The 12039-nt window shown below is 42.3% G+C and overlaps 1 protein-coding gene across 1 annotated transcript; it reads left to right on the plus strand.

Moving 5' to 3' along the window:
- Positions 1-1159: 1159 nt before the first annotated feature.
- Tmx1 (thioredoxin related transmembrane protein 1) lies at positions 1160-11775 on the plus strand. Its single transcript, XM_028858533.2, has 8 exons — positions 1160-1360; positions 4184-4299; positions 4794-4839; positions 6402-6530; positions 8099-8144; positions 8230-8331; positions 8440-8509; positions 10123-11775. Exons 1-8 carry the CDS (start codon positions 1209-1211, stop codon positions 10296-10298), a joined length of 837 nt encoding a protein of 278 aa, XP_028714366.1. The 5' UTR covers positions 1160-1208; the 3' UTR covers positions 10299-11775.
- Positions 11776-12039: the final 264 nt, after the last annotated feature.

Genomic DNA, 12039 nt, shown 5'->3' on the forward strand with positions numbered 1-12039 from the left:
AAAGACAACATAATGCAGGATGCAAATGAGATACGTTTCCGGGACAGAAGGGAGTCGAGGTTTGCCTGGGGGCAGGGTAAGAAGTGAGTGGATGGGCAGAAAAGGCTGGTTATGGACATGGGGTTCCTTTTCAGAGTGGTGATGGTTGCACATCTGTGAACACACTAAGACGTACTGCATCATGTCTCTTAAATGAAATGTTTCGACGTATGAATTATATTAATTATATTATTTTAAAAAATAAAGCACTATGGACTCCAGAAAAAAAAAGGTAATGATCCATGTCAAGACCCTAACAATAGAAGGAAGAGATGGATTTCGGACCAACCCCAACAGGTGGTTGCTAAGTTATCAGGGTTCATTTGATTTGATTATCTCGAATTGAATAGCATTCCCTCAAGAGCTGTCATGGCAAGCCCGCAGCACATTTCGGTCATGAAGAGCTCCTTGCCTTACACCTAATGAAACTGACGCAGGGAAAAAAAGAAAGAAAGAAAGAAAACACGTCCTCAGGGGAACAAACCCATGCTGGGGGTGGAGGGTCCAGTCACCCCACCACAGTGAGGCTGTGTTGCTGAAAACATTCCCAGGACGGAGGAGGGCAAGCGGCTGCTGCCTAGAACCCCCTCTTCCACTCCAGGCCGGGAAACCTAGCCATGCTGCAGCCATCTTGGCTTCTTGCGCGCACGCCTACCTTTCTTCTTCTAAAGAGCCACCCCGCCCCATCACCCCCAAAACTGGTTAGTGCATGGCGTAGGGGGGCCACCAGCAAACTGCGGGAGCAGTACCGCCGACATTCGTTCTTGAAACTGGTGATCTATGGAAAAGGGACACCGTCCTGGCGCCCCAACTAGCCCGTGGTGCCAGAACACCATCGCGATCCCTCCGCTCGCTCGTCCCTCCCCATCTTGCGCTTTTCCGAGGGCCCCAAGCCGCAGTCCCCGCCGGCGTCACGCGCCCCAGGGGGGACCGACGCACTTCCTTCTCCGCGCCCCACCTCCCGCCGAGCTCGGGGCGGCCCGATCATGCGCACAGAGGGGCTGGGGGCGGTGCGCGCGCCCGGCAGGCGCCTGGTGCGCATGAGCGGGGCGGCCGCCAGAGCGGAAGTGGAGCTGCGTCGGGGAGGCGGGGAGGCGGGGAGGAGACGGGAGGCGGGGAGGCAGGCGGGGAGGAGGAGGAAGGGTGCGCGCGCTGTGCGAGCGGCTGACATGGCGCACTCGGGGCGTCTCCTGGTTCCCCTGGCAGCCCTGGCCCTGTTGCTCTGGGCGGTCCCTGGGGCCCACGGGCGGCGGAGCAACGTGCGCGTCCTCACCGATGAGAACTGGACCTCGCTGCTGGAAGGGGAGTGGATGATAGAATTGTAAGTGCGCGGCGGTTGTCCGGGTGTCTGGTCTGGTGGTGGCCTCGGCCGCCCCCCCCCCCCCAACCTGGAGCTGGGCACCGGACTGGCCCCGTCTTCCTCAGGCAGGTCTCGGGGTCCCAGCCTCTGCCAACCCCCCACCCCCCAGCTCCAGGGTCGTTTCTTACTCGGCAATATTAGTTTTCTGTCTTAGCGTGCACCCGAGCTTCGTCGTTGCTAGGCACTGTGGCGCGATTAAAGGATTACGTGCCACATGGATTTCTCTAGAACAGCCTAGCGAGTTTGAGGGTGCGAGTGGGTGGAGTGGAGGTCTTGATTAGTTCCATAGACTATTTTAGTGATCTTTTATAGACATCTAGACTTTAAAATTTCCAAGTTTTACAGAAGATGATGGTGAACAAATTTTCGCGTTTTAAGCTGTCATTAGGAAATCGTTGTGTTTATCTATTTGTAATATTTTAATTTGGGGCTCTTTTTTTATTTTGTGGGTTCTTTTTTATTGTAAACGCCGAATAGATTGAAATTTAATCGTTACTTCCTTTCCCCGCCCCCTCCTTGCGTCCATTCATTTCGTTTTGATGCGAATTTCATTTTTCTCTGAGCGTGCGCTTTTGCAATTTAGAGAATGGCCTGAATTGTGACTTGTAGACCTTTAAAGTGGTATTGCGTATGCTTTAGTGTGGTTATTAATAGGCCCTTGAGAACTCCAGTTCATCGTTTATTATTCAAATAATAATAATGACGTGTCTTGTGTGATGATTCTATTCAGTAATGTCCGTTCTGCTGCTGTAGCATATAAACTGCCTTTGGCTTTTGTTTTAGAGGATAAATTGTTGCCATGGTTGATTGGTAGTGTTACTGGTAGATAACGTTGATACTGACAAAAGCACCATTATTGAATATTAACGGTTTACTGGGCACTACTAAGTATCTTTACATACATTTTTGTAATTAATCTACATATTCCTTAGAGCAGTTAACCCCCACCCCCACCCCCAATCTCCTGCTTTACAGAAAAATAGATTGGTTTGTTCAGATGTTGCTGTAGTGGCTTTGTTGGGCCTTGAGTAAATGCGCAGGCACTTGTTAGCATCCGTTTAGAAAGATCCTGGTGTATTCCTATATTGTGGTTATATTTAGGGTTGCTCGTTACGGAAAAGGTGTAAAAGAAAGAAAGAAAGAAAAAGAGAAGGTGGAGGTGGGCCTTCTTGGGAGATCAGTAACCTGAGTCCTAGAACAAAAGGACATGCCTAAAACGTTTTTGTGGAGGGTGAGAGCGGGGAAATGTTTAGTGAACTGACAGTCTGTTCCTCACTGAAGTGAATTTGCAGGGAAGGAACTGGAACCAGCGGTGCCTGTTTCCCATCATTGTCATGAACGACTTAGATTGTGCCCATAAGCTGTTTAGTGTTACAGCAGAAGTAGTTGTAAATTCATATGTAAAGTATGTACTCAGATGTTACAAACGTCTTAAACTTTTTGTCATACGTAGAATATATACTCAGATATTGCAAACGTTTTAAACTTTGTGTTGCACTGTAAATGTAATATCGAGAAAAGGCATAAAGGGGAACAAAACTAGCATAATGTTGAATATGAGATAAGACGTCAATCCGAAATTACAACATCTAGTGATTCCCTTCTCCTTGGCCAAAATTTGGGGATTTAAGGTCTTCAAAAGCATTAAGAAACAACACACTTAAAGAGAAAGGATCCAGGTAATGGTCCTAACTATCTATGTATTTAGTGAATTGTTTTCTGTAAATCCATGCTGATGAGCTTTATTATAGAGATGCTTTCATTGTAATTTTACTGTTAAAGAGTTTAACTTTTATATGTAACACTAGTTTGTCTTGTCTTGCATGCCTGTCTTAGAAGCTTGATTTTCCTAAAACAGCTTGTGAAATTGCACAAGTGTTTTACTAGGTGGAGGCTTCATTCTTCCTGGATCTGTAAGCTAAAGCAAATTACAGTATGCAATGAAGTGGAAAATAAAATTCTAAGGAAAAACTTGGACCTGGAACGATAGTGAAGTGATTGGAGTGCCAGTGTCCTTGGCCATTGAATTTGTCAGCTCGGGGTCTTTGGACACAGGCTGACATGGTGCTGTCCAGGAGAGTTTGTCTGCTTAGTGTTTGTGTGGGAGTTAGGTTTGGAGTAGTATTTGCACATAAGAACACAGGTCTCCGGCTTCGTTTGTTATGAATGACCTGCCCTCCTGCGGCGATCCCTGCTGGTAATCCTTCCCAGTTGATTCTGTACCTGGTTACAGCTTACACAGCCCATGTACTTCCTATTTTTCCAATCCCTTGCTCCTTGACCCTGCTTGTAAAATTACTGAACTTAGTGACCTTAAAAAAAACAAAACAAAAACCAAAGGCCTTGAATTTTCTCATTGCCGTGTTTTAATAGAAAAAGCCCAAGGTTTTGAAAGTTGTTTAACATGTTATAAGGCTCTTGTGTATTTCAGAATTCATTCTAAGGGTCATTATTTATTTATTTATTTATTTTTTAAATGGTTTCGGTTCATGAGTTCGGCATTTATTGATGTCCACACTGCCAGGCTTGTACTTTCAACTCTTTACATCTGCATAAATTTCCCAGTTTGTTTCCTTGGTTAACACAGGAGCCCATGCAGGGCTTGAACTCATCATAATCCTCCTGCCTCAGCTGCCCAAGTTGGGATTACAGGTATGAGCCACCCTCATGGATCATTTTAAGTGTTAGAAGTATAAAGATTCTTCAGAAATTATGCTTCAAATGTCCTTGACAGTTATGCCACTAAAATCCTTAGCTTTTTGAATCTTTAACCGTGTCTTGTAGTTACGCTCCCTGGTGTCCTGCTTGTCAGAATCTCCAGCCGGAATGGGAAAGTTTTGCTGAATGGGGAGAAGACCTCGAGGTCAAAGTCGCAAAGGTGGATGTCACCGAGCAGACAGGTACTGGAAGCCTGGCTGGCTCTGTGTCTTCGCTAAGGCTGTTGATCGTATTTTCACACACGGTTAATAGTACATGTCAGCTGCTGTTAGGATTGCCTGTCAGTATTCACAGTGTGATAACATTTCCCATTTTTAGCAACATCAAAAACTACCCGTGTTCTTGAATGACAGGTGCATTTCGGTTTGAGACCTTAGGGTGGGTTTTCCTTGGCTGGTCACAGCTAGTCAGTCACACTGGGGTATAAATAATTCCTCAGGTACTTAACTATTCACAAATCACCAGTATTCAGGCCTCACAAACCTTTGAGTTGACTTATATACACTGATGGGTCCTTAAAGTTGCTTTTACAGCTAATTCATATTTTCATTGTTGATTACAAAGCTCGCTTTTAGATGTTTTCTTGTTCTTAATAGCATTTAAATAATTTAGACTCAATCTTAAGTAAGCAACTGTCCCTAACAAAACTCTGTTGTGTGTTCTTTGTCACTTTTAGGACTGAGTGGACGCTTTATCATAACTGCTCTTCCTTCTATTTATCAGTAAGTATTTGGAGGTCTCAGTCATGGAGAGGATGCCTTATAGTGTAAGAGAGCAGTAGGCCTCTGACTTGGATTATGATTGAAGAGCTGAGGTAATCTCATTATATTCAGCAAGGACTTTAGAGAGCTCAGTTTGGTTTTAAGAGTACCCTAAGTCTTGTAGATAGACAGTAAATAACTGATCAATAAAACAATCCCTGTTCTCGGAGATTTGTAATTGCTTTAGAAAGTGATATTCTTTTGAAATGGTGGGGTCCTCTTCAATATAGTCAGTAACCATGAGCCCACAGTCATAACCAGTCCTGTAGGAAGGCTGTAGGAAGCTGGGTGATAGAGAGAAGCCACATTGGCCAGAGCAGTTTCTTGAGAACGTGAGGATTAAATGAAAACCTGGGAGTCGAATTTTCAAGAATTCAGAGTGAGTGTTCTTTTCTGAGTAATCTCAGGCAGGAGGAAGACATCTATTAAAACAGCTGAGGAAGCGCTGTTGTACAGCCGGGGGATCGCTGAGTGGTGGTATGAGTCAGAATGGCTGGTTTCTGCCAGCTTTATTTCCCAAACTAAGCTGGAGGGAGGCAGTCTCCAGTCTGTTTATGTGACCTGTACCTCAGGATAACTAGCCGGTAGCTGAGTACCAGGAAGCACTTCTTTCCTACTTAAAGTTACAGTAACAAACTAAATCATCCTTTTTTTTAAACTTAAAGAAAACCCTCATCCCTACTTTGTATATAAAAATCAACAAGATTGACAAACTATTAGCCAAATTAACTAAAAGACAGAAGATTAATAAATTAATAAAAATTAGAGATGAAAGGTGTCTTTACCTTGATGTAAGGTGGGACACTGTTGACACCTAAAGATGCAGGAGCTGAGGGAATTGGCATTTGTTACAGAATGCTAGACACTGAGAATGTGAGGGTGGGTAGAGGAAAGAGTGCACATGTGACCTATCACAACTGCTGTACCAGATGCCTCCAGCAGTGTCACGTAGAATGACTGAGGTGATTCAATTAGGACTCAGAGAACTAGAGAGAAACTCAGAATTGTAACTTAAAGGTTAAAAAAACTTGATACTGTATATCAAGCACTGTGCTAGTAACTTCCTGTAGGAATTCCTTTAACACATGTATTAAAGGGGATTTTCTACTTGTAGTGTTTCATGATTTTGTTATTTGAAAGAATAAAATCTTTTTTTTTTTTTTTAGAACACAGTGATGTTCTTTTTTTTTAAGATTTATTTATTTGTTATGTGTATAGTGTTCTGTCTGCATGTATGCCTGCAGGCCAGAAGAGGGCACCAGATCTCATTACATATGGTTGTGAGCCACCATGTGGCTGCTGGGAACTGAACTCGGGATCTCTGGAAGAGCATTCAGTGCTCTTAACCTCAGAGCCATCTCTCCAACCCAAAAGAATAAAATCTTAAAGCTTATGGTTTTATATGTTTGGGGCTCTGATGCCATCAGTATGTAGTGATGTTTTGCTGGTGGTTTTGAAGGTTAGGATTGATGGTAAAGCATGGTTAGTTCTCGCTGCAGCTAATATCTAGTTCTGCTCTTTAGTTGTAAAGATGGCGAGTTTAGGCGTTATCTGGGCCCGAGGACTAAGAAGGACTTCATAAACTTCATCAGTGAGAAGGAATGGAAGAGTGTGGAGCCTGTGTCCTCATGGTTTGGTCCAAGTTCTGTTCTGTGAGTATGAGGACTTTCTTACTTCAGAATTAATTGCAGATAATTGTATTTTATGTGAGTAAATCATGCATACTGTTTCTTGGGTTCTTATGATTTATTTATTTATTTATTTTTATTTTTTTTGTCTTTTTTATTTTTTTTATTTATTTTTTCTTAAGATTTATTTATTCAGATATATGTTTGCTATGACCTTTAAAGCAGATACCTTTATTCTTGTGATCTGGGATTAGGGTTTACATAGGATCACTTCGAATGCCTTCTTCAGAATTTTTTAACTTTGATTTGGTTATCTCTGTCATTGAGAACCTGATCCTTTAGAAATGGAATAATGGCTAAGACGGTTGCTTGATCATAATTTTAATGGGAGTGAGTGCTCAGTCACATGCTTGGTTAACGTGAAGTGACTGGGTGGTTCTCCCTCATAACGTGTGTGAATAGTATGTCTGATCAGTGAATGATGTGAGTGCATACGGAACTAGAATTTAGATACCTTCGCCATGGCAGTTAGGAAGGGGAATGGCAAGCGTGTTTCCTGCTACACTGGGGAGACGTGGCAGTGTGGCCTCTGCTGAGGCTGCCGTGGCCCCGTCTGGTGTAACTAAATTTCCCCTTGAACCCCATACTTGCCATCAGAGGTGGGGAGTTGGGATACTAACTGTAAGAACACAATGCTGCTGTGGATTCTGGGGACAGGGGGAGAAACCAGCCCTTGTGCTGTTTGGAAGTACAAGCGCACTCTTCCCTTTATTACCTCTGGTCATCCTTTAGCCCTCAGAACCCGCCCACTGGGCAACCATGCTCAGGCTGGTCACAGAACCTGGAAGTACTGGTGCAGATTACTTAGTGCAGCCTGCAGGGAGGCTTTATGCTTCAGTTCCACTTTTGTTTTTGACATGGGCTTGCTGTGTATCCCAGGCTGGCCTCCAACTTGATTCTCCTGCCCCGGCCTCCCAGGTGCCGAGACTGCAAATGTAAACCACCATACCTGCTTGGCCTTTGAAACAACACAAGCAGCAGCAGCAGGAGAGTGCTTCTCTGTGTTGAACTTCAGAAGCAGCTCGAGGATCTCAGGAGTCCCTCCTCACTCTAGCAGAGGAACCTGCTTGCTTTTAGTTTCTCTGAATCGTCAATGCAGCAGGCTACCCCATTTTATTGGTAGAATGAACAGGGAGGCACTCCCAGTTCAGCAGGGCTACTCATCTCAGAAGTTTGGCATTGGGCTAGACGGAGCTAACCATAGGCTTTCGTGTGAAGAAGCCCTCCACAGCACCTGTACTTGTAGGAAACTAGCTGTCGACTCAACAAACACTTTATTTTAAATCTTAGTTTAAAACCAAACAAAAACCCCACTCACCCAAACCACCTGCATCTAACACTGTGCAAGTAGTTGTTTTTACTTTACATGATGGCTTAGTGTGTATTTCTTACATTGTTATTTATGTCTCATTAAAGACTCTTGATTGACTATACCAGCAAGGAAGTCCGTCCTTTTAGGGACTTGAGTAGGAGATGCGGTGGACAGACATAGGAAGCTGCGTCTGCTCACCTTTTCACCCCCTGTCTTGTAGGATGACCACCATGTCGGCGCTCTTTCAGCTCTCTGTGTTCATCAGGGTATGGATTACACTTTTTCTGTCTCACCCATTTCTAACACTTGTTTTTAGTGAGCAGGATTTTAGCCGACTCCTCTCTATTGCAGACTAGCCACAGCTACCTTGTTCACGACCTTGGCTTTCCTGCGTGGATCTCATACTTGGTCTTTGCCTTTGCCACCGTGCTTTCAGGACTGATGTTGGGACTTGTAAGTACTCCGTTTTTAGAGTGCTAAGAAAGTCCTTGAAAACAGGACGGTATTGTTAATATTAGTTGTATTGCATGTCGTACATTTAGGTTTCTGCTTATTTTGCAGTTTTTGATATTTGTGGCAGATTGCTTTTGCCCTTCCAAAAGGCGCAAACCACAGCAGCAGCAGCCTACAAGTAAGTGTGTGTGTGCACGTGCATGTGTGGTCCCGGGGCTTGACTCTTAAGGCTGCATGCATGCTAGGCAGGCACATTGAGCTGCAGCCACTACACAACCAAACATGCAGCGTTTTTCATTTCTGTAAATACAGTCTCAGGCTGATCTGAGTCTAGCTTATTAAATGTGGAGTGATGATCCTTGCCTGCTATGGCAAAAAGGGAAAGTGAGAGATACATATTTCATGTAGAATGATAGCTCTGGATCTGGGAACATTGTCATAATCCAGAGAATGTTAACTATTTCATGGAACTTGTAGTTACTTCATACCAGTGGCCTCATCACTTTATTGGAAACTTTTACTATACCCATGGATCCATTTTTTAAAAAGTTAAATATTTCCCACTTTTGACACCATTCATTAGGATGGTGGCCATATTAGAAGATTTCTTTGTATCTAACTAATTGTCTTTTTTTTTTTTTCTGGTACAATAGTAGGGAAGTTGATTAGTGTTAGTTGGGATTGATGGTAGCCTATGCTACAGAATTAGTTTATATAATTAGAAACATTTTTTGCTTCCTACTAATGTAATTTCCTGCCTCCACTTTTAATCTTGGAAAATCCGAGTTGTTCGGTTCACTTGACTTGGTGTGCACTAAATTCTTTCCAGTTTTAGTGTAAGGCGAACATAGAAGGCCATGGCTTCAGTCCTAGAATTGAGGAAATTCTGCTGCATCCCACTGTATACAGCTGGCTTCTTAACACTTGCTCTATTTTAGAAACATAATTTTGCTTGTGATGGACTAATTTTTATATCTACAAAGTCGAATAATGCTGAATGGTCAGCAGGATGGTACTTTTTGCCAGTAGTACTGTCCCCATCAGATGTAACACCCAAAAAATGTCTCCAGCTGTTCTTTGAGGGGACCGAATCATTCTAGGTAGGAGACTGATGTTGTAAACTGTAGTGCACACTGAAATCCCATGGTTATGACATAGGACAAGATGTAGTGCTGAGCATAAAGAGGTATGCCAGGTTGCCAGCACTGAGTTTCTTCTTCCCAGTTTGGTGTTTGTTAACCCTCCCTGTGATGGTGAGTTGTCTAGGATTAGAGCAGTCTAGGGTCCCTGGATACAGTGACCTTTGGCCCAGCCCTAGCTTCTGTATGTGTCTCTATAACACAGTGTACTTTGAACTCAATTAGCGTCTACCCTCTAAAAGTAGAAAAGAGAGACATGGGTGTGTGAGATTTCTGCATTTTGTTGTTTGTAATTATACCTCAGTAAATTACACAGGGGAGGGTGGGAAAGAGTCACAGTTTCGAGAAAATCTCTCTGGAGCTGAAACAGGATAATGCTGAAGTTTTGGCATACTTACAGACTGAAAAATTAACATAAGTTGTTACAGAATGGTTCTGTCTTAATGCAGTATATTTTACAGTTTTTATGTTCATTGCATTGACATTGATTCATTAATTTTGGGTTAGTTTATGAACACATAGATAATTAGAATTAATTTGTAAATGAATCTTTTTATTATAACTGCTTTATTCTTTTTGGAAATCCTTGTATCTTGATTTTACTCTAAAGCAAATTTAGTACATTAACAAAAGTACATTTCTGATCTTTAAGAAAAACCATCACCGGAAGTTTCTCAACCTCTGAAGAAAGTGGAGGAGGAACGAGAGGCTAATGAAGTTGCTTCAGAAGAGGGAACAGAAAATAAAGAGGGAGCGAGCCAAGACTCTCTGGAGAGTAGCATAAGACAGCGCTGTGTGGGCCCGCCACCGGCCACAGATAAATCCTAATTTTTACAGATGTCTTAATATTATGGTTTTAACCAAACAGAAAATTGCTACCATTTCTCTGTTTTCAAGTGAACTGTGACTTGCTTGTATATATAGTCTAGGTTGTCATTAGGTTGGACAGTCCATTCAGAAAATAAAGCAGTTAGGCATAACAGTTTGAAATATGATTTAAGAATATTATGATGTTTTAAAGTTGTTTAATTTCAGAAGATCCTGGTGCCAAGCAGTAAGATTTGTGTTTATATTTAATGATATGTTTCGTGTGAGAATCAAAACTGCCTTTCCCAAGATTTGCATTACTGGGGTATTTAAGACAATTACTTTAGAAGGATTTCTCATTTCACATCATTTTTCTCAGTTTCACTGTGTGAAAAAAGGAACATATTTCCCATAACTGGGAACGTTGCCCATTGTTTCAAGATGTCTACTTCATTGATAACGCTGCGCTTAGGTAGAGTCCAAAATTTCCTCATAGATTTTGGATTATACAGCTAACAGAACTACCTTACTTTATAGCTTTCATTTCTACACATACATATATTTAGGATATGCTGCTGATTAAAGAAGTCTTTATAAGTCTGTGATATTGTATTAATTCTTAAGGTTGATGGCCTGTTTTGGTCTCTTGTTCACTATATGATTTTTATTTGCCATGGGTTACATTTTTAAGTCAGATAAAATTAACAGTATCACTGTTGTCTTTCTGTGGGTAAACAGTATTTTCCTATTGTTTTAAGTTGAAGTTTACTGAGAGAACATCAAATTGAACTGTTTACTTGAAAATGTACAAATTTGGCTATACATTCCAGATTTTAAATTATTATAGTTAAGTGGTCTTGGAAGTTTTTTTGCTTTTCTCTTTTTAATGTGAAGGTGAAATTTTCTGATTTTTAAAATTTGATGTGGAAAAGCTTTGGTATTTTATATTTTGGAAATTCAGAGCTTAATTTGGTGTAAAATGAAGTCTGCATTCTACTTGATAAACATCTACTACTATGTGTTTTTCCCATATCTGTCTTCTACAGGTTCTTGATGGATTTTATAGTCAGTATATTGTTTTGTGTTTGAAAATTGTAACATTGTTACATTTGAAGACAAATTTTGTATTGTACTGTTCTTGTCTGCTAGTACTGTGCATCTCACAAATGGGAATCAGCAAGATGGACTACATCCATTTTCATCTCACAGCAGGGAAGGGGATTATGAGGGACGCTCTTGATGTTGGGAAGGGGAAAGCAGACCAGGTTCTCGGAATGAGTCATCCAGCCTTTGTGGAAAGGTGGTTCTGTGACGCCCCCTCCCCCACGTTCTCTGTGAGCTCCTTAGACTTGCTGTGTTGTGTTGTGATGTGCAACAGCTTCCTTCTAGGCCTCTCCTTTATGATATTAAATGTTCTGCTGTCAGAGTTGGGATATGTAGTTTGTGGTGGCTTAGAGAAACATTCTAAGCATAAAATAAATGTTTCTAAGCACTTCAATAATGTTGGAGAAAAGTATGTTTTTATTGGTTTCTTTTCTGACTCCTGTGACCCAGGCTGGCCCAGAGTGACAGAAGGAATGATTGATCCTCTTGCCCCTAGTGGCTGAGTAGTAGGATTAAGGAGTGCACTGGCTCCAGTGCCCTCCTGCATGCTAGCCGAGCACTCCACCCCTGAGCTCAGCCTCTAGCCCAGCAGGGATGTTAGGCCCATGTTGGAGAAGTATGCCTGATCACTTGCCCCTCAACAGTGCTTCAGGTTGTG

The sequence above is a fragment of the Peromyscus leucopus genome, chromosome 14 (genome assembly GCF_004664715.2).
Source record: "Peromyscus leucopus breed LL Stock chromosome 14, UCI_PerLeu_2.1, whole genome shotgun sequence".
In the NCBI taxonomy this organism is placed as follows: domain Eukaryota; kingdom Metazoa; phylum Chordata; class Mammalia; order Rodentia; family Cricetidae; genus Peromyscus; species Peromyscus leucopus.

Excerpts from the sequence above, each read along its gene's own strand:
- Tmx1 (XM_028858533.2), top strand. The coding sequence starts at position 1,209 with ATGGCGCACTCGGGGCGTCTCCTGGTTCCCCTGGCAGCCCTGGCCCTG. Across the intron at positions 4,300-4,793 it reads GGATGTCACCGAGCAGACAG|GACTGAGTGGACGCTTTATC; the intron begins GTACTGGAAGCC and ends TGTCACTTTTAG. Across the intron at positions 8,510-10,122 it reads ACAGCAGCAGCAGCCTACAA|AAAAACCATCACCGGAAGTT; the intron begins GTAAGTGTGTGT and ends CTGATCTTTAAG.